The sequence below is a fragment of the Rhinoderma darwinii genome, chromosome 3 (genome assembly GCF_050947455.1).
Source record: "Rhinoderma darwinii isolate aRhiDar2 chromosome 3, aRhiDar2.hap1, whole genome shotgun sequence".
NCBI classification, from domain to species: Eukaryota; Metazoa; Chordata; class Amphibia; order Anura; family Rhinodermatidae; genus Rhinoderma; species Rhinoderma darwinii.
This window is the reverse complement of record NC_134689.1, coordinates 16,648,112-16,671,969: the sequence shown is the minus strand read 5'-3', so window position 1 is coordinate 16,671,969 and position 23,858 is coordinate 16,648,112. Positions and strand designations below refer to the sequence as shown.

The following is a 23,858-nucleotide window of genomic DNA, read 5'->3' as shown; positions in this document are numbered from 1 at the left end:
AAAACTTGTTCAAGCCTCATTAAATCCCCCATCCTTCATTATCAACACCTCCTATTCAGTGGATATGTGATAAATACTATCCCATTTAAGGGCTGGTTTAAAATATATTTAATGTCAGGTAAAAATATCTACAGTAAAATTAAAGGCTCTTAAAAAGTTTCCTTAGAAGAGCATCACATAAGCACAACAGGGGAATTGACAAATTATGGCTTTGATTTCCAGAAGTCAACTTCTTAATGCAAAGTTGACCTTTACAGTACGCTGTATATTTTTAGGAGGTCTAAAAAGGTTTGGAATAAATTGGGACAGAATAGCTGGACGGATCTCTAAGATGTCAAGGCAAGAATAGGCAGGGTAGTTTCTTTTGCACTGTATAAAGGGTAGTCATAAAACGTATGTAAGTAAAGCTGTGAGTCAGAACTGACCTAGTAAAACACCATAGAAAGAATTTCATTAGATATAATCCCATACGTGGACATTTGTAAGTATTGGTATAATTATTATGGATGCAAAAAGTTTACTTAAAGGGATTGAATGTTTTAGACAGTCCCTACTAAAAAGGGTCGCTAAATCATGTGGTGTCCCCCTGCTGGCACCCCCACCAATCAGCTTTAATACGTGGGGAAACCTGGCAGTAAGTGTTCAATTTATCTTCAGCGCCACCGCAGGGGAAATTAGGTATTACACACTGCCCATTAAAATCAATGGGTTATCTGGTAATACAGGACAGGTCCTCCGGAGCGAGAGACGCTCTTTGTAACCGCTCTCCACTCTGGCCAGGAGATGAGGATCCTGAATAGCGGACCTCCCTCTATTAACCAAGGATTCCCTAATAGGGTATATATGAAAAAGGGTTTTCCAAACTGGGCAACCCGTTTAAGGTCCTAAAAGAGGTCTTGAATTTGGGGGGACGTTCTCTTATCATGGTGGGTCTTTCTTTTCACTTTTATCTAATGGCAGGCAGTGACACCCCATTGGGTGTAGTACTCACTATTTTAAGGTCCCCAAAGCTGTTACCCAGAGTGAACCTTTGCTGCAGATCATGCAGTGTGAGTGGTGGATTAGCCATCAAAAACTTAAATATCAGCTCATTCCTGGAGCTACAATGTCCCACGTTCAGAAAACCCATTTTCAATAGAGGGTCATTCCTTATTTGGAACCTTCCTCAATTAGCTAGAGTGCGGGCGGCTACAAATATTCTCTATTTCTCTAGAGTATCTGGTCATCTATGCATTACACAACAGCCTATTGATTTCAATAGCAATTCTGTAATGCTTAATTTCCCCTGTGGAGGTGCTGCAGGAGATTTTAACACTAGCTTCTAGGTTACCAGGCAGATTACAGCTGATTGCTGCTGGTCCCTGTAGCGGGACAAACTGTAATCATCCTGTTTTTGGGCGACTGGTCTAAAAAAAAGGAATAGTCGAAAGCGGACAACCCCTTTAACTCAGGCATTGGAACTTACTAAACACCAAAAATTATATATATATATAGTTAATAAAACATGATTGTTTTGCTCTTTTATCCTGCTCTTGGCATTGTACAGTGCCTGTAGTTTATAATCTGCACCTGCTGTGTTGTGAACATTCCAAGGATACCAAATAGGGAGAACACACGCCACACACGCCACACACGGAGTCACTTCATTTTATGTCTGCTGTGAATATTTCGGGTTGTTTTCCATTAACTGAGTGAATGCATTGGCCCAAAATGACCCTGATGTAACGCTATTGTATTGGTATGTCAGCTATTCCAAGACCTCCTGTCAATGTGTCAGTGGAAACAATGATACACTATGGGATTAAGCAGTCTTGGACATCATTGGATGGTTAGTGGTCATTGTTAGAAAACAGGGCAAAAAATAGACTATAATTACTGTGGTTATTATTATTGCCACATAGTCCAAAAATAATTCACAGTGAATACATTTATTTATATCGGTCACTGCTCCAGTCGAATGTCCCTTAGACAGGGCCCACGGTATGGGAAGTGGTTTGACCTGAGTATTTTTTTGAAGTTTCCAAGTTTACTCCCAGTAGGTAAAAGCCAACATCACCACATGTCCACCAAAGGTCAAGAGATGGTATGACTACATTTCATCCAACATCAATGGTCAAGATAATATAGCGGGATCTACACAAACAGCATATTGTCAGGAGTCAGCCAATAACAAACTGTTAGTCCCATATAGTTCTGCTGAAGGTTCAAGAGCCAGTTGTTGAATTGTGACCAAGCCACTAATAGTCTCATACAGTGACATAAGTGAGGGGTGTTGGGTTCCTGTTACTGCCATATATAAAAGCTCCCAACGGCACCATGTATATGACTATCTAGATCCTTCTTTGTACAGCCTGTTGACCTTCTTTGGCTTAAATGATGCAGACAATAGAGCCGAAGGAGCTACATTGTTGGCTGGCAGTTAAAGACTAGAAGAAGGCTATAAGTGATACATGCCCTCAATGAACCTCTTTATGAGAAGATCCTGGTTTTGCCGTAATCAAATAATCACTGGCATAATATGAATTAATGTATCCTATTTCCCGAATTAAAAATGTTATTCCATTTCAGAAACATTTCAGGAACAGATATGTTCATTTAATGGTTATGTTCAGGTCCAAAAGCCAAACCCTACAGACCTCATCTCTTAGCAAATCCTTCAAACTGCTAGGCTTGACCTTACCCTTTGAAAAGTTACTCAATTTGTGATCATGGCTAGATTTAGCAAGACCATGCCCAAACTGTGTAGCCTTTATCTAGTAGAACGTTACTCATCAGAAAACAAGACTCTCCTGTCCTATGCTTGAGACTTATGGAAATACAATCTTCGCATTACCTCAATAACCATCAAAACATTTCACATTTCATATACAATTATAACGTGAGATCTCTTTCAACTTTCAAGATATCTTGCAAACAATTTGAGGGGCAAATCTAGCCAAAAATGATCATGGGTACATCACATTGGTGGAGTCTGAGACCATCACTGATTTCCAGGACAAATAGATGGAAATCCCTGAGCACTACTGAATGGAAAGAGTTGCTGTATAATCTGGGAAATCTTTGGAGGTCTGAACTCATGGACTACCAATATAGTCTTCTAATATGTCTCAATGACAAGCCAGAGGATGATTTTTGGATGGATTACCCCTTTAAAAACCAAATTGTTGACTATTCTTTTATCCTTTTAGCTTTTTCCACCTGTAGGACCTTATATTTCCTCTATATGGGTAAGAGAACATTATGGCACATATTTCCCATCCCATCTTCTAACTAATCCTCTCATACAGAACATATTGTATCTTTCTCCTCCAGGCAGGCCATAACCATAAACGATTTATCAACATCTCATCTTAACTTAACCATCGGCTTTCCTATTTCCATAAACTCATTCTTTACAAATTTAAAGAGCACAATGGGGGACCATTCATGAAAACTAGGCCACAAGAACACTATGATGGTGCCAAAACGACCTATCAAATGTACATGGACAGTGGCAGCCAGGATCTAAATGGTTTCTTTGGACAACCCTAGAATTCATAGTAGTCTTAGACTTTACCTCCTTTATGCAAAATCATAGCGACTTTTATATAAGTGAATTTGGCAATAGTAGGTCATATATGAAACCTAGTGCAGAGATAATGGTCTATGATGGTCGACCAAATACCAGCTTACACTTTCTAACCTCCATTCAAAATAATGGCTGGAATATGATTGATTCCTATGAGTAACTACGCTGGTCTTAGTAGATTAGGTGATACCACACATTTTCTGTTCCATTTCTTAATGGGTTTTTACACTGGGCGATTATCGGGCAGACAAGCATTAATAGAACGCTCGTTGCCGATAATTGCCCTGTGTGAAATGGGCAGCGATCAGCAGATAAACGAGCAAACGCTTGTACATCTGCTGATCTTATTGTTTTAAAAAAGTTAAATATTATCATTGTCGGCAGCACATCTCCGTGTGTAAACAGGGAAACGCGCTGCCGACATGATAATAATGTATGGGGACGAGCGATCGGAGTAACGAGCGCTCGTCCCCATCCATAGCTCCGTGTGACAGGAGCAAATGAGTGCCGATCAACGATGTCTCGTTGGTCGGCAGTCGCTGCATCGGCCAAAATCGGCCTCTGTAATAGGCCCTTAAGTTAGATCGAGAGTGGTTTCAAGAGTTGATTGCCTTTCATACATAAATATATAAAGAAACACCCCAGGCAAAACGAATACACTGTGTTATGCCTAGTCTAAATCCCGAGGCGTGGGGCATGACACGGGTTTCCCTCTTTGAGTACATGTGTTATGCACCGCCCCTGAGGCCCTGAAAGAAGAACCACACACAGTACATAAAATCTGTCTAGAGTGATCCTTTAAGTTTCAAGTGGAAATCCCCTTTAACAATTAATAAAGTAATTTCATTCAAATACTTTAAAATCAGCGTACAAAATGCATTTGGTTTTTGGCTTTCGATCTAAATTAGTCGATCAAAAGACACTATTTTCAACAGCTGAAAAGTGTTAAAAAAAAAAGTTCTTTACCCCTATCATATTTAGAAATAAATAAAACATCATTACCACTATTCACCTTAAATAATAATTTTCTTTCAAACATTATTTTTACAAACATATAAATTCAGCTTCATAATTTCATCCTTAAAAAAAAATCAAAATAAAAAAAAGCAAAAAAATAAAGTTAATAATAATAATAATAATAATAATATACATGCACAAACCAAAGTTTCAAGGTATGGGAAGTATTTCGAAAAATAAAATGGTAATAAGTCCCTTGGAAAAAAAAAGCTCCCAATATGTGTCCTCTATCCATCAGGGATAAATTAAGTTACTGTACTAAATATAGCACATTTTTTATTTTATTTTTTGTCTTTCAACTTGTGTGTATATAGCCCGGAGAGCAGATTACAGATCGGTACAGGGTGCGGTGATCCGGTAGAAATATCTCCATCCAAATATACATATATTCTGCTACTGTCTAAATATTTTACCTGGGAGATTATTCACATGTGCAAAATTACAAGACACATTTGGCTGGATTCATTTCATATTCGTGGAAGAAAATGTGTCACGGTCATCGCAGGAGAAATTTTGGTTCCTCTTTTAATTTTTCCGTGTTTGCTTAATCCAAGATAAGATCCTGGATATATTTTGGACTCGTAGGCGTTATAGTTGTTGGACAGCAGAATTTCTTTAAACATGCATTCATCCTGAAAGGTCCGCTGTAAAAAATAGAAGGGAACATAATTAAAAGCAGGATAAAAACACTAACCAAAAATATTACCATTATTCTATTATTATCATTCCTGGTGTCCTATTGTAGACATATCAGTAGGGGAAGGCTCCTGCTGCAGCCAGTTGCCTTACAGACACACAAAAGAATTGTGAGAAGTAGGAGGGGGAAATGGTTGATCTCCTATAGAACATGTATAGAAGAATTTTCTTTATATATTTATTAGAATGTTTTTTGGCAATATGAGACAGATTAGGATTAGAGGAGAGGGTTAAATTACGGGAGGAATTGCTGAGATTTTTTTTGTGTATTTTCTGCATCTATGAATAAATATATCCCGGGTGAAAATTCACCCTAAACCACTCAGATTACAAATTAGAAAATATTTCAGGAATTGTAATCCAAAAACAACATTTGAATCTGTAATCCCAGATTTAATGGCATTAATTTCGAAAAAAAATTCTGCATCTCAACTAGCAAATAGATTTCTAAAATGATATTGCTGGTCTGGCAAGTGCCGCTTAGTCCCACTTTATATAAGCCTTTTCATCTTCTTGACTAATTGCTGAATAGGAGAAGGAGAACAGGGACAAGTTGTACTTAGTATAAGGGGATGCGTGTTCTTAATGGTAACTTCTTTAAGAGAGATTACTGGGAAGAGCTCTTAGATTTAGATTCCAAAAAACATCTTTATAGGGACACTAATATAAACCACACATCCTATCTATCTATCTATCTATCTATCTATCTATCTATCTATCTATCTATCTATCTATCTATCTATCTATCTATCTATCTATCTATCTATCTATCTCATATCTATCTATCTATCTATCTATCTATCTATCTATCTATCTATCTATCTATCTATCTATCTATCTATCTATCTATCTGTCTGTCTGTCTATCTATCTCATATCTATCTATCTATCTATCTATCTATCTATCTATCTATCTATCTATCTATCTATCTATCTATCTATCTATCTATCTATCTATCTATCTCTCTCTATCTATCTATCTATCGATCTATCCATATCTATCTATCTATCTATCTATCTATCTATCTATCTATCTATCTATCTATCTATCTATCTATCTATCTATCTATCTATCTATCTATCTATCTCTCTCTCTCTCTCTCTACCTATCTATCTATCTATCTATCTATCTATCTATCTATCTATCTATCTATCTATCTATCTATCTATCTATCTATCTATCTATCGATCTATCTATCTCATATCTATCTATCTATCTATCTATCTATCTATCTATCTATCTATCTATCTATCTATCTATCTATCTATCTATCTATCTATCTATCTATCTATCTATCTATCTCATATCTATCTATCTCATATCTATCTATCTATCTATCTATCTATCTATCTATCTATCTATCTATCTATCTCTATCTATCTATCTATCTATCTATCTATCTATCTATCTATCTATCTATCTATCTATCTATCTATCTATCTATCTATCTATCTCTCTCTCTCTCTCTCTCTCTCTATCTATCTATCTATCTATCTATCTATCTATCCCTTATTCTAATATATTAGAATTCTTCCTATCACATAATTGAAATTCATTCTGCTTCCCTTCAGGAATCCAGCACACGATGATCTCCACAGAAAATCCAAACTGGCATTAAGTTACTATAAGGATTACAGCAGGTTTGGTGTTTCACAGGATATGAAATGATCATTTTATAGTCGACTCCTCTGTGCAAACCTTAGCATAGGCCGGAGGGGTGGACGAATGTGGATAATCCTTAACACTAATAGCTAAAACAGTCTAAAATAGTGCGCTCATATCTGTGTATGAAGTCAGGCAGCACTTATAGCGCCTACCGGGATTACCGTGACGTCAGTGGTTGCAAGTGTATCGCTGGGTGCCTCTATCCTGGGTGACCTTAGCAGCTAAGTACAGTATCCTACAATTTGGTTCCTTTACAAGACCCTTTAGAAAGTCATTATTTGTAAAGGATAAGAGTGTGTTATGACAGACGGTGCCTGAGAGTCTACATCTAACAATAAATCTCGCTTCTCTGCTCCCAAGATGCCTGGGTCAAATGCCACCTGTTCCCCTTGCCCTCTCCGCTTGCTGATATACATTAACAAGTTGGTCTTTTATTCGCCTGTAATATATATTTATAGTGCAACTTATATTTGACCGCAAACGCAGGATCTGTGACTGGATACGAAATCCGGATTAGAAAACGTGACATTTAATATTTTACGCTGTAAGCAAAGATGCATTTGCTGATGGCTATAATCCTGTTTCTCTAATCTTATCCCGCATGCACTATTTAAAGGGGGGGGGGGGGGTCTTTTATTACACTGCAGTTTGTGATATGTTAAAAAAATAATAATTATTGTAATGGAATGCTAAAACTAATTTTGCCATAAGGATAAGCAGCTGCCAGACAACCATTGTGACGCTTATCTCCTTGTTGAACAAAGGATCAGGGTTCCCACAGCGATGCCTAGAATGAAGATGCTGCAGTCACCCCCCCCCCCCCCTCCATGTTCCTTGATGAAAATTGGAACACAATCCTATTCAATTGAGTGTGAATGGGACTGTGTTGGAATTTTGACCTAGAACAAGGTAAACATTGGCGCTATTTTGTAAAAAAAAAACTTACAAAGTGACCAAAAAAACGCTTTGTTCCAGGCATCAGTAGGTTTTCAGTGATCTGCCATTTAGACATTGATGGTTTGTCTAAATCAATTCACCATTATCGGAAAGCCCCTTTAATTCTATGGACGAGAGGGGTCATGACTCCTATTTTTCCCACCCCACAAGACTGGTGCGCATTTCTATAATTGCAGTCAATTCTCCGTTTTATGCCATAACATGTATTAGTATTAAATATACAATACTTACCGAAGCGTACACTCTCCCTTTGTTATTCATTGCTACAAAGAAGTTTGTTTTCACACCAAACAAGCTTATAACCCCTCGTTCTACTGTCGAAATTTCTATTAGACCTGAGAAAAACAAAAAAAGCTCAGTCGACACATTGTTAATACTTATATAATGTATACATGCAATACAAGGTATATGAGGAATCATTAACAAGGAATCGCTCATTCAGGGGAGGCAAGGTATGTGTCTCTCCTGCCTGAGAACTTTCCCTCTCCACATTCTGGATTGCCCCTAGGAGTACCAGGCCTACCTCCTGTCCAAACACTTACCTGCGCCACATTCCCGCATCACTTTGTTCCCCTTTAGTAGTAAAGAGACCAATCAATGACCGCTCACATGTAACTCAGTTCTGTAGTACCAGAGTTCAGCAAATGGCATAACCAAGGCATTTCAGAACTGTGGCATTTCAGAAATGTGGGCAATCAGGTGCTGTCACATTGAACTGAGACACTTGGGGGGGGGGGGGGGGGGATATGGTCAACAAGAAGTTCCCCTTAAAGAGGCTCTGTCACCAGATTGTGCAACCCCTATCTGCTATTGCAGCAGATAGGCGCTGCAATGTAGATTACAGTAACGTTTTTATTTTTAAAAAACGAGCATTTTTGGCCAAGTTATGACCATTTTCGTATTTATGCAAATGAGGCTTGCAAAAGTACAACTGGGCGTGTTGAAAAGTAAAAGTCCAAGTGGGCGTGTATTATGTGCGTACATCGGGGCGTGTTTACTACTTTTACTAGCTGGGCGTTGTGTATAGAAGTATCATCCACTTCTCTTCAGAACGCCCAGCTTCTGGCAGTGCAGACACAGCCGTGTTCTCGAGAGATCACGCTGTGACGTCACTCACAGGTCCTGCATCGTGTCAGACGAGCGAGGACACATCGGCACCAGAGGCTACAGATGATTCTGCAGCAGCATCGGCGTTTGCAGGTAAGTCGATGTAGCTACTTACCTGCAAACGCTGATGCTGCTGCAGAATCAACTGTAGCCTCTGGTGCCGACACGATGCAGGACCTGTGAGTGACGTCACAGTGCTGCACTGCCAGAAGCTGGGCGTTCTGAAGAGAAGTGGATGATACCTCTCGTCAGAACGCCCAGCTAGTAAAAGTAGTAAACACGCCCCGATGTACGCACATAATACACGCCCACTTGGACTTTTACTTTTAAACACACCCACTTGGACTTTTGCAAGCCTCATTTGCATAAATACAAAAATGGTCATAACTTGGCCAAAAATGCTCGTTTTTAAAAAATAAAAACGTTACTGTAATCTACATTGCAGCGCCTATCTGATGCAATAGCAGATAGGGGTTGCAAAATCTGGTGACAGAGCCTCTTTAAAGCAGCTGAATCAATTTTGTGAGATCTCATTTATGATAATCGATCATTTTTGGCCATCCATGCCAAAAGGTGCACCAACTATGAGGAAACATGAGCGTTTCAACCCATGTGGCACCTTTCCTATCGTCAATATAAGAAAGGAGGGGGCACCACAGACGACCTGGTCCCAAAATCAAGGCGCTGTAGATCAGTGGTCTCTAACCTGTGGCTCATCAGCTGTTGTAAATATACAACTCCCAACATGCTGCAGGCTGTCAGTTTATGCTGGGAGTAGTAGTTTCCGAACAGCTCTAGAGCCGCAGATTGGAGACCACTGCTGTAGAGTGTTCAATATTTTGGGCGTTGCTCTGAGATTTAGATGTCTGGATCAGTGCTCCTTGCTCCTCCTGACTTCAGAGTACCCTGGTCCCTTTATTGTTGAAATTGCTGGTCTATGTGATATTTTAGAAGATAATTTAAAAGAAAAATCCAGTGGAAAAAAAAATTGTTTCCATGTGTAAATATACATTCGAAAGTCCTTCAGATTACCTATCGAATACTCTCTGCAAATAAAGGGCTTGCTAGGCAGCGGCAAAGAGTTTGGGTAGCTGCTGAACACCAATCACAGGTGACCACTCTGAGTCCGCACGCTCTCGTGTAGATCCAGAGTGGTCACCCACGTTATATAAGTGCTGGTAGCCCATTATGCAGGAGAAGGTGGATGCTGGTCCCCAGGTGGGAGTATGACAATGAAGTTTGGGATATGTGTAAAATGGGGATCGGTGAACGGCAGGAGATACAGTGTCTCCTTGTTAGAGGTTTTCCCAACTACTCTTGAAATTAAATTCCATTGTATAGGCAGAGATACAGCCAAATACATATACACTGTTACATGATATACTCTCTTTACAGTCTCCAATACATACTGATACATAAGATAAAACAAGTATTCTACAATAGCACCTGCCCTGAAGAGCTTACAATCCAACTGAGATTATGAAAGATATGAAGAATCTGCTCATGCAGGCATAATTAGTCACTAATCTGCTATATCTTTCATATGTATTTTCTATGCAGCGATATCATTCCTCTAGACCAGTGTTCACACTGTCAGTGCATAATGGGAGTTGTAGTTTTGCAACAACTGGAGAGTCGCAGGTTGAGAAACATTGATGTAAATTATAACCATCTCTTATATTGCACACAAATATATGACCCATTTCACCTGTTACATGAAAAACAGACTACTTCAAAAACTTTAGACTCATGGACACAATCGCCCAAAATCGCCTTTTACCACTTTTTACATCTAGAGGAAATGTCATAAAAGTCACTTGTTGGATAACCACCATAAATATTCACATTCTACTAAGTAAAATGTCAAAATAAAATATACAAGGCTCTGTTCAGATCACGTTTGAACACTACATTCAGCGTATGTGCCTGGAAAGCACCTAGCGGATAAGCCAAACGTATCCATATTGACCCAACGTATGCCAAAAGTCCTTTTTTTAAACAGAGGTATACCAATGAAAAAACAAACATGATATAGGACCCTTGGGACGACATATAATACTGAGCCTAATCTATATAAAATATCAGAATAAACAATCGAGTATAGGATTGAATATGAAAAATATTATGTGTAAGATACGCCACAATGATCAGTAACACAAGGTTCATCCCTTGGGCCTCAATCAGGGGGCGTACTATACCTGTGTTTAACTGTTTGTATTCCAGAAGTAATAACCGGACCCCCATGGGGTCTGCTGAACTGAATCTAAAGTACAATAGGATCTATGGAACTTTAAGTACGGTTCAACAGAACCGTGTGGAATGCGGGAGTCACTTCCGGAGCTATGGACAGGTAAACACATATACAATATACCCATCTGAATGAGGCCTACATTTGTAAAATGTGTAACAACTAAATTACAACATAAATACCTAAAATATATAAATATAAAAGATATACCCAATAACTATATATATATATATATATATATATATATATATATATATATATATATATATATTTTATATATAGATAGATAGATAGATAGATAGATAGATAGATAGATAGATAGATAGATAGATAGATAGATAGATAGATAGATAGATAGATAGATATGAGATAGATAGGTAGATAGATATGAGATAGATAGATAGATAGATAGATAGATAGATAGATAGATAGATAGATAGATAGATAGATAGATAGATAGATAGATAGATAGATAGATAGATAGATAGATAGATAGATATGAGATAGATAGATAGATAGATAGATAGATAGATAGATAGATAGATAGATAGATAGATAGATAGATAGATAGATAGATAGATAGATAGATAGATAGATAGATAGATAGATATGAGATAGATAGGTAGATAGATATGAGATAGATAGATAGATAGATAGATAGATAGATAGATAGATAGATAGATAGATAGATAGATAGATAGATAGATAGATAGATAGATAGATAGATAGATAGATATGAGATAGATAGGTAGATAGATATGAGATAGATAGATAGATAGATAGATAGATAGATAGATAGATAGATAGATAGATAGATAGATAGATAGATAGATAGATAGATAGATATGAGATAGATATGAGATAGATAGATAGATAGATAGATAGATAGATAGATAGATAGATAGATAGATAGATAGATAGATAGATAGATAGATAGATAGATAGATAGCCTATAAAATAATGAATTGAATATATATATATCCTAACAAGGGACCATGTTCTAAACAATACAATATATTATATGATAAGTATTCTACTCCAGGCAATAAGATCTGTCACCTACTGAGCTACACACTATCCCAATATGTAAAGAAACTTACAAACACTACTGTCATCACTTCAAAAATAAAAATATATTTTTATGTAATATTAACCCATTATCTTTAGATGCATCATTTATTTGAGTGTATTTAGATTTAGAAATTGGATATTTTTGGTGATATTTAACCCATATGATCCCCAAGTTGGGGTTGATATTTTGCTGCATCAACTATAATTCTATAAGTCTAGGTTTTCCTAGAATGAAAATATATTTTTGTAATTTTTAATTATTTTTATTTCTCAGGTTTGATTTATCAAGGGATAGACTAAATGTAAATATTTGTTGCAGCCAAGTACATTTTTGAATAAAAAGAAACAAAAGGGAATAATAAAAATAATATATTGGTATAAAAAAAGAAAGTATTAATGAAAATATAAATACAATAATAATAATAATAATAATAATAATAATAATAATAATAATAATAATAATAAAAAAATTAATAATAATACAAGTAATAACAATAATAATAAAAAATTAAAAACAATATTAACAGTAATAATAATACTTAGAATAATATTAATAATAGTAATAATAATAATAATAATTATTATTATTATTATTACTGTTAACATTTTAAGCCTAAATGACAGTCGGAGATTCATTAAACAACCATTATGTTTCTTACAGATGAAATAATTATTGTTCCCACTAACCAGCTCTATTTTACATGCATGACATCATTTGGCATTGAATTTCAGGATATAACTCACTATATGGATTTTCATTGTGCACACCATTTATCCTTCCATCTGGGAGGACCTGCAGATGAAACCCAATTCCGACATTGCAGTAAAGCCTCCGTTGTCTCTTAATTCCCTGCAAATAATCGCTCTTCCACTTTGCATCCAATTTGTCGGAAGACATTCCAATTGACCTGGAGAACAACGATTCCCATGTCCTTTCCAGTAATGATCCATTAGCCCTGTAGGGTATAGGGTACGAAGAAACAATGTCCCCCACAAAACCCAGCAGTAGAAAAACAGGCAACGTCCAGTGAATTCTGGCTCCGTAGGACATAGTGATGAGTAGTCTTTGTGCAACGGCCATCCGGTTCACCTTCTGGACACGTGGTCAGAATTAATGGCCCTAAAAATACCGCCTTCCTTGTTTTTCTCTCTTCAGCATGGCGGTAGGAGCTTATTTTTGGAAGGCAGATAGGGATTGCTGACATGAAACCAAAGCCTGGGAGAAAATGAGTAGAGAATACATAGAGCCCAGCAAACATAAAAGTGGTGGGGACCATGTTTTGTAGCTCTCGAGTACTAGTGGGCAGCCAGATATATTTGCTCGGCCTATCTTTATACTTCAGAGGCTGTCCTATATCTCAACGTCATTCTGACATCAACAACATGCCAAGGATAAACCGGCTGTGGACAAATACCCTCATCACTAACCTGCTCAGCCACCTTTGTGGGTCTTCCGATACAAGAAACCACCGAAGAGTCAAAGCTGGAATGAATTACTTGGGACAACTTTGTGAAAATGTTACATCTGAAGGGGAGCTCCAAGGACCAAATTGGTTGAATGGTCATATGTCTGGCAGGCAGTTTCCTTATTTAGAGTGCAAGAAACTAAAACGGTTCTTCACCTCATCACTTAGCAATGATGATCCTGCACGCACTTCCTCATCAGTATGTTCACATTAGGAAAACTGAATAGCATCGACGAGGCATGGGAAAGCCAAAGGGGAATTGTATGCTGCCGTCTCCGGCACCATCACGGCAATAAATTCACACTTATAATTGTAGCGGAATGAGACGGTCACTGTAAGGGATTATTACATTAGACTCTCACAGTGAACAAACGTTTTCTCATTTGTACTTGCTGAAATAATATTGACATGAATAGCCACACAAGTTTTACTCCCAGGGGAAGGGCGAAGAAGCTTCTTGCATTCGAGAGGTATTTAGAGGCTGTCATATAATATAGCAACTGAGGATCAGCTGTTTCCTGCCACATGTAGGTAATGAATGCATAATACAGATGTATATTGGCTTCTGCTGCTGATACAATAAGAATAGATGAATGGGTTAATTTCTAGGTAAAACTCAATCATTGGGTAATAAAAAATTCGACAACTTTCCAAAAGACTTTGTGTTTCAATTCTTCACCATTTTCAAGATGTCTGCTTGCTGTCGGTGAATCGAACATTTTTGTTAAGTTAAAACAAACTATCCTGATCGCGTCCAACTGACACAAGTGTGAGACGTATTACAAGAGAAAGCAATGATACACTGTCACAAGCCGTGCATCTGTGTTAGTTGGACATGATCAGGACAGGTTTTTAACCTCTGGATATAAAAAAAATATTATCTTTCCATTCACTGACAGCAAGCAGACATCTGGAAAATGGTGAGATTAAATGTAAGGTATTAGACCCTAGTGACAAAATGATTGACTGCTCCAAATGGGGTTGTCTAGTGCTGGACCTTTGGGACTGTTGCATTAGGAGCTCACTTTTGTTATAGAGTCTGGGACCCTCCAGAGGATTCTTGGGCTTGACCCTGCCAGTAACCACAAATTCCATTCAGTGCAGAAACCGATGCCGTTGGGTGTTGCCCTAGATGAGCTATCACTTGACTGACAAGCACAATGAACCAACAGAAGAACTAGAATCCAGAGCACAAGGTGAACAAATGTATGTAAGGATGGTTGGTGACCAGGTGACCAAGTAATAGACTCCATATAGCGCAATAATGGCCGTCCTATTACAATTCAGGTTCCAAATACAGAATGAAAGAGAATGAAGAAACACCTCCATAATAAAGAGTAAAGCCAAGGCTATCAATACTGCACAATGACCACTCATAGGTACATCTTCATTTTTTGGTGGTCGTACAAGGAAGGAGCTATCAGTAGAAGTTCTTCAGGTGACTTACTTTGTGCTTAGACCCCCTTGATGTTTAGCAATTAATTGATGATACAGGTGAAATGGGAGCATCTCTTGGCATGATGCCACTTGTGCAGCCAGAACCTTAAATCCAGAGTAGGAAATTAACTGGCTTGGAAGCATGCAAGTGTCTCCATCCAGGATGATAGGTTTTGATTGATAGACATGTACAGTATTCCTTTGATGTTATGCCGTCTTAGACAAAAACACGTAACTGCTACTGTGGAAATACCTCACATCACTGCTGTAAAATTAGAACAGAACTGCCACTTATCCAAGAGCCCAACAGAAAAACAGAAGTTACATGCTGGCCGGTCCCCCTCAACATTTCATTCTGGCCTGAAAAACAGCTGTGCCCCTTACTCATTAATTATAATCTATCCATTAAAGGGACCTCGGGTGTAACTGGATACTCAGCACTGGGAACAGTTATTGGAGAATAAGATCAATAGTCCTGCCCAAGTAACTATTCTAGAGGAAGGATAAAGTGTAGGTTTACCTTAAAAAAATGGTACTATGTATGTATGTATATATATATATATATATATATATATATAGTAGCTACATAAAAAGTTGAGCAATAATCCTAAATGTTATAAAAATCTTAATGGCTATTTTACGACAATTGTGACGGTCGATGAGCTTTTATTTCCCAGCATTTCTTGCTTGTTCAGTATCCGAACTTGATCAGGTAAATTGCATTCTGGGAAGTGTAATCTTTACATGAGGGTCCCTTGACAACAAGCATATCACAAATTGTCCCCCTACTGGGACCCCCAGCGATCAGCTATAATCTGTGAAGAAACCTGGCAGTAAGTCTTCAATTTCCCTACAGCGCCGCCACAGGGAAAATTAAGAATTACACAGTACACATGCATATCGATGGGTTGTCTGTGTAATGCAGGACAGGACAGGTCCTCCAGAGAAAGAGACACTCTTTCTAAGCACTTTCCACTTTGGCCAAGTGATGGAGATCTTGAACATGGGACCCCCATCTATTAACTCAGAATTCCCTAATAGGGTGTATGAAAATGGGCTTTCCAAACTGGTTACCCCTTTTAAGTGCAAATTTGATCCTATTTGATTTGATAAACCAGTATTTTACCATCAACCATTTGAATCTATGGTACAAGGGATGTTCCTCCATGGTTTGTACTGGTCGCGTAGACATTTACATAGTAGAAGCCTTTCACTCATTGTCTCAGTGTGAGTATATACAGTAGACACATGAGTATATAAATACTACCTCATAAGTGGAAGCTTTGATGGTCCAGTTGACTTGAAACCACTGAACTATCTACTTATTAACTGGGATTCCTATGTTCTAAAGTGGTTTATAGTTAAATACTGTGATCTTTGTGTTGACTTTTTTCTAGTACTAGCTCTGTTGTCATTACTATATTCTCTACCAGTGAGGAGGACACATGTCCGTAATAAAGCTCCTTCTCCAGGTAACTATTTGACATTTCCCCAACCCATGTGTCACAGGGAGAAGCAAGTGTTTTGAATAGTTTTCATCACGCTGGTGCTGAGATCAAGATGTTAATTTGTCACTTGAGCATGCTTAAGATCCGTGGTCAACAAGAAACCAATATCAACCTAACAGAGCAATAACCAATATAGAAAAAACAAAATAAATAACCTAAAATAAAATAAAAAAATCAGCACAGTGCGTGAGATATCAAAGTCAATTTACAAAAAACTTAGTTACTCTATTGAGCGGTTACTCATTTTAATTTTTTTGTCCAAAAGGACCACCATTACTGGTCATCATCACATCTCCTACGTCACCAAACCTGTCACTCCACAAGTAAAGATCTGTTGAGTTATGGATTAATACTGGAGTGAGGGATGTATCACCAATTTGCCATCCAGAAGTTTGGAAAAACTTAGTGGCAACCCCTATAGGATCTGTAATGGCAGCCATTTTTGTTGTCACTCAGCATTCATAGGAAGTAGAAATTTTAAGCAAGTTGACGGAAGAGCCCAACTCAAGGACATATTTATTAATATTCATTTATTAGTGTTTTTTTTTATTTTATGTGTAACTGGTATGAACCAATCAAGTCTTTGGGTATGTTCACACGCAGAGTTTTCAGGCGTATTTCGGGGCGTAAATGCCTCGAAATACGCTGGAAAAAACGGTAGCCAAACGCCTACAAACATCTGTCCGTAGAAATCAATGGGAAAAACTGCGTTATGTTCAGACGGGGTGTTTTTTTACACCGCTGTTTCAAAACAACGCTCATAACACCTCATAAAAAGAAGGAGCATGTCACCGCTTGAGTCGTTTTTGGAGCTGTTTTTCATTGTGTCAATGGAAAAACAGCTCCAAAAAGTCTAGCAAAAACACCTAAAAAAAACTTTTGCAGCTTAAAAATGGCTGAAAATCAGAGGCTGTTTTCCCTGAAAGAAGCTCCGTAATTTTCAGCCGTTTTTGATTCTGCATGTGAACATAGCCTTAGATTTAAAGGGTCTAGAAATCTGATTGGTTGCCATGAAGCTGATTTTGAATGGAGCGAATACATTTCTATGTAAACACTTCTATTATAAGTCTCATAAATCGTAAATAGAAGAACTATTTTCTGTGAGTCAAAGATTACATTTACAGCAAAAACATCTGCTGCTTGAATTAAGGCGAAGAAACCTTAGACCGGGATACTTTTAGCACAGGCTTCACGAGCTACTAGCTGTAAGAAAATGCGGGTACCCACAGGAATTTATCAGAAGGGAAAGTAAAATGTTTTGGGGGCTTCCACAAACCCACCACTTTTTGTTACTAGATGTCAACATGGATGTAGCCGGGATAGGTAAATTACAAACACCTCAATCTCTCAACGTGGCAGGAAATTCATATCTTCCAAACACTGTCATGTGATTTCTTAAATGACGGTGAGAATCCTTCAGCATGTTAGCTATAAGGATAGGGCTGGCTCAAGTGGGAGGTCATTAAAGGGGTATTCCCAGAATTTACAATTATCACCTATCCACAGGATAGTTGATAATTGTCTGATCGCTGGGGGCCACACTGCTGCGACCTCACCGATCGCTAGAATGAGAATAGGTGGATAGGTGATAATTGTTCATTGTGGGTATACCCCTTTAAGGCAATAGTCTTGGTCCCTAGATTTCTTCAAGACTCCAGTGTCCTTTATCTAGAGGTATGGAAGCTAAGAACCTCTTCAAGAAAAGGGGGGGACCAATAGCAAAGATCAAAATTGGCCCCCAGTATGGTGGCGGGTTTTCCTCCCAGGACAGAAGGGTCCGGTGTTTGCTTGTTTTTGCCCTCACACCCGTTCCATGACCGTTGGGCCAATTCTCCACCCCCCTGTTTGCTAACAATGCAGTTTCACTGGAGAGGGGGGTCCCGCACAGGTTCTCACCACCCAATAGCAAATGAGAGTAGACTGGGCTGGGTCTCTTTTCTCCAAGAACCCAATAGCAGCCACATGAGCTACCGCTATGGTAGGAACGCCATTGATCTTCACAAGGCTTTAAATAAAGGCAGTGGCATGACACAATCTATTTTTATAGTTTATGGAAACTAAATCGATTTCAATGAAGCCGTGTCCCAAAGGCTTATTTGTCCAGTTATGCACTTGTCTTTTCTACTAGGGTGGTAGAATCAGTAACATTATTTCCAATCACATTATCTTGAAAGTGCAGATGTCTGGCAGCAACTTATTCCGCTCTCCCATTGAGTACACATGCCCGCTCTGCCATCCGGAGCGGGCATGTGTATGGAGGTGTTGAAACTAGTGTTCAGCCAACAGCTATATAGGGTTTATGGCTACCTTTACTCTCAAGACCTTAGAAGCTACGATCATCAGAGATGGTCATCGTATAATGAAGATTCCCCTGTACCCTAAATTGTATGTTATGCAAACCCATGCCATCAACAACATTATAGTGGTGGGTTAAACTCAACGAGGTAGTACAGAACATTTGTTGATATGATGCTTTTGTATAATGCTCATTTTCAGATTCTACTGTCTTCTTCATTCTCAGTATTGTGGACTGTAGAATGAGTTAATGTTCCACTCCAAGAAATGGAAAGTAGGAGGAGCATTGACAACACCTCTAGACGAAATGGGGAAGTAGAACGAATTAAAAAAAATTGACTGGACCAATAGATTTGTAGATACCTAAAGTATTAGGGGTAAAAACTGAATACCAGGATTTAATAACTGTAGCATATCTAACATCATTGAGGTGGACTGGTTTTAACTCTCCTCAGGCATTCTGGGAAATTTGGCTTCACCGATGTCACAAATAAAAATTAAAATCAAGACTGCACCACAAATTGCATATTTTAGGCAGAAACAGACATCGGTGTTTGGCATATGGCATTTGGGAAAAAAACAGCCCCTTGTTTTTGGAAACAGATCGACCTCAAAAGGAAGGAACCATGTGCCCAGCTGGTTGTGTAATTTTATTTCAAAATAATTTCTTATTGCATAACTTGTTGAAATAAACCATGATTCTCTCGGATGGTTTTATGGTCACCACCCACTCCATGGGTCTTGGTGGAGTATAAATTATGTGACACAAATGGCAATTAACATGTCATACTTCAAAAGAAATGAAATATTCCTTTAAAAAAAGTTGCAGTGGCAAAAAAGTTTACCCAATTTTCTGGTAATATCCTAAATGTTTTCAAGACCGATGGAGAAAATTACTATTATGTATCTCTAAATACATATCTTACAGGCATACAGATACAATGACTAGACATTATCCCAAAAACAAAAAAAGATGCTTATATTTAGTGCCCCCTTTGAACTAATGTACTATATCCATGTATTTATGTAAGAAAGGGAGAATGTACCATAGTGTGTCCTCATAATTCTGCATCAAAGTAAAAGTTCTTTTTTTGGTGAAATTATTTACATCCAAAATCACCAGATAAGACCTAGAATATGTCAGCAACTTATTTATAGGACTTCATGAAACAATCTCTGAAAATAATACTAGTCACATTCCTTACATTTTATCCTGCTAGACATAGAATATGAGTAACACTTCACAATACTTTATATCTAATATTACAGGGCGTATGAATTATAATGGTGGAAATGAGTATTCTAAGATATTTGATGAGGGCTCAGTCCTTCATGTAGCCTCCAAGTATTTTCTGGAATACCATAGAACATACCTGTAAAATTGGAAATGGGACTTTTAAAAATATGGGACTAAAGGGTAATTGCTTAGGGAGCATTGGTGTACATAGAAGAGAGGGGGCCACATAGCAAAGGTAAAAATGGTTCTCCATCAAGGTTAAGCGTATACTTGGCCCATAAGGCTTGTGGTGCTTCGATAAGACTCTCCTAAGTTTATGTTGCCAAGCTGCCAGCTCTCAAAAGTTCCTAGACCACAAAGTCTGGTTAAATCTTTGAAGTAAAATTCCCCAATGCTTGAAGACAAATTGCTTATCTACTGTAAGATCTGGTGGTGAACTATTAATCTAGTTGGTTGATCATACAAGAAATGGTGAAAACTCCATGCCATATTGAACCTAAATAGGTCCTGTTACAAAGAAAGTCTCCCAATCTGGAGGACAAGGCATGTCCATGGATTACCACAAGCCATTTGAATTCAGTAGGAGCTGTGTAATGCTTCATTCCTCCTGCGGTGGCACTGCAGAAAAATGGAACACTTGCTGCCTGGTTTTCTAATAGATTACAGCTAAACACTGGGACAACCCCTTTAAGCAACTTCACACACATCTGTCAACGTTTGACGCTTTTGCCCCTCAACTGATAAGAGGTCTAGAGTCAGTAGATCTGTTGCTTTATTAATGTTAGTAAAATAATGGCACCCTCAGTTTTGCGGCTGTAATTTACATAACATTTCAATCTCATCCAGAAACTCAAGTGGATAATCATGTACCTCTTGAAAACAAGGAGGATCTTTTCTTCTAGGTCTCATGTTTTAAGTTTCATTGAATTTATTCTGTATTTTTTGGAGAGAAAGAGGCCTGAGAATGTTGGGATGGTAGATATCTGCACTTATAAGGATCACTTTAAGGCTTAAAGGAACACACCGGGTAAAAATAATACACTGTGTTAGGCCAAGGAAGGGCTCTTATAGGTCGGTGCATGACACAAGGATTCTCTCTTCCTATGTTTCTATGGGTCATGCTCAGTTTTGCCCAGAATGTTGCTTTAAATCATTTAAGATTCTAAATTTGATGATGGAGACCAAACCTTTGTATTTTAGAAAGGTGGCTTTTGGTGTCTACATCTCTGGATTTCAATAATAACAGACTTAAGATGGACATGGACATAAGATGGCTGTCAGCTGAATAATCATTTGGCCATCATCTATTTTCCCCGACTCTATTGGTCCACGGCCCGGTGGTTGGGGATCACCGGTCTACAGTTTACGGTGTGTCAGCTTTATTCACTTTTCCACAAATCTATGGTTATGAAGATCTTATCAAAGAAACTGTGTGTTGTCCCATCTGCAGAGGCCATTTTGATCGGAATGGTTTGTGTGTCATTTGGCCCATGGGACTACATCTGTGGAAGTTGCAGACAGTCCTTAAGATTTCTTACTTTTCAGAATGACTAGTTACCATAGGTTTTGTACCAGATTAATGAGCGCATATAACATCTCCGGAAACCAGGTGAGCATGTGTTCTGAACTTCTTGCTTGTTTTTTTGATTATCCATCCCAGTTTCTTCCGGAAAAGTCCTTTAGAGCTTTCCCTAGAACAAAGATTGAGACAGCGTTTTGGTACCGGTCTTCTAGATGAATTAGCTTTGATATCTTAGGTCTATTGTAGCATAAAAATTACTGTCGGGTTTCGAGACCAAGAAGAATCTTTACTAGGCAACTTGTTAACATAATTTATGGTCAAGTTTCAAAAGCCTCGTCTGGGGCCAAAGGTCCTGGAAGTGGAGACAAGAATTATTAGGATGAAGCACTTGCCTTGGCAAACACAATAATATATGACAAAAAATGTATTTTAGGGAGCAATTGGTTCCAACCCCCACCCCCTTAGTAAAAGAAAATATATAAGCTTTTCCCTTGAGAAAGGCCCGGGTAGGTCCTAGATATGTATGTTGCAGAGTGTGTTTTTTACAAAAGGACCTTCACCAATATCCGATTCCTTGAAAGCGCATACATTTCCTCAGATTCCTCAAGACCCTACGTAGAATACTGTCCTAGTTTATGTAGCAATTTAGTAGTATCATGGTAATGAGGTATTGATTGTAGTCTGTTTTTTAGCTATAGGGTCTTAAAACCATGCTTGATGAACATGGAAAGACAAGAACACAACCTGAAAACAGAACATTGGACCGGAAGACCCTCCCCTTCTTTTATGATGCACCGGAAGACGAGGAGGGTTAGGACTTCCTGTTTTTACTTGTAGGAAATGGCCCCAGTCGTCTTTATGTTTTTGTTGCTGGATTATAAATTATGGGTAAATTCTAGAAGCATGATAAAAAAATAAAAGCATGGAATAAAGGTTTATGCATGTTATAAGGTGTTTTTTTTGCAGTGAATAGTATACTAGCCCTTGTCCTTTGACCACTACCCAGAACTTAGCTTAGCCAAGAGGGTGGGGCTTAGTATTTCATGTCTCTACTGCAGGCAGAGAAATGGGTAAGTGTCCCTTCTGCAGTCAGTTTCAGTACAGCCATTTGTGATTGCAATATGAGTCCGAACAGGATCAAAGAAGAAGAGGACTTAGAGGGATTGCTTGGAATTTCATCTGCATTTTCTACATTTAGTTCCACTAAAGACAATTCCTTTTTTTTTTTTTTTTTTTTAGAAGTGTCCCTTGATGATAAACTGATCACAGGGAGTTCTGCTGCTACAACCCCCATGAATCAGCTGGTGGCCATGGGAGAAACGGAAAGCAAGTGTTCAATTTCCCTGCAGCACCACCATAGTGTGAAATGAAGGATTACATAGCGCCCATTAAAATCAATGAGCTGTCCCATGTAACACATGGAAATGCTGGGTCCTCCAGGACGAGAGGTGCTCTTTGCAGCTGCACTCCGCTCTGGCTAACATATAAGGATACAAAACAGGGAACATTGCTGTAATAAAACTTTCCTAATAAGGTATTTCTAAATGAATAGTGCTTCTCCTGATAGTGCTCCTACTCTGTGTCTTTTTACCCTTTGGATGAGGGTATACCCAAATTATGTCCTAAACTACAAAAATAAATGCATTCTTTCAGTCCTAAAGTAGATACGCGTGCATTCGTCTTTTAATAAAGCGATTCTCATATCTAATAATATCTATACTGTGCAATGATAAGCACACATTCCATACGGTATATTTAGATTACTACTGTTGTGAATGCCGGCGCCGTACGTCTTTAAGATCACAAATAATATACCAAAAAGAAATCCCATTCAGCTATGAAAATAACCTGTGGTTTTCTTTGAAGGCTGAAGAAGGATATAGGAGAAGGTGATTCCTTGTTTGGTCCATGTGTTCTGTGGAAAGCAGAAATACTATGTATATTTATAGAATGTGTTAATAGATCTATTTTTACAACATAAACTAATTATTTTCATGACTATACAAGAAAAATTTCTTGAATGCAGCACTCAATGTTCCAGAAACCTTGGATTTGTAAAATGGT

General features: G+C 38.1%; 1 protein-coding gene and 1 long non-coding RNA gene across 2 annotated transcripts in view; one reads left to right on the top strand and one right to left on the bottom strand.

Annotated features, from left to right (window-relative positions):
• Positions 1-22,730, top strand: part of LOC142750862 (uncharacterized) — a 33,303-nt gene extending 10,573 nt beyond the window's left edge. Inside the window, exon 2 of the long non-coding RNA XR_012882621.1 lies at positions 22,487-22,730. This is a non-coding gene — a long non-coding RNA (uncharacterized LOC142750862). The remainder of the gene's footprint in view (positions 1-22,486) is intronic.
• On the bottom strand, positions 5,053-13,410 carry FGF6 (fibroblast growth factor 6). Its single transcript, XM_075859840.1, has 3 exons — positions 13,074-13,410; positions 8,135-8,238; positions 5,053-5,229 (listed from the first exon to the last, which is right to left on the bottom strand). The coding sequence occupies exons 1-3, from the start codon at positions 13,408-13,410 to the stop codon at positions 5,053-5,055; spliced, it is 618 nt and encodes a 205-aa protein (XP_075715955.1).
• Positions 22,731-23,858: the final 1,128 nt, after the last annotated feature.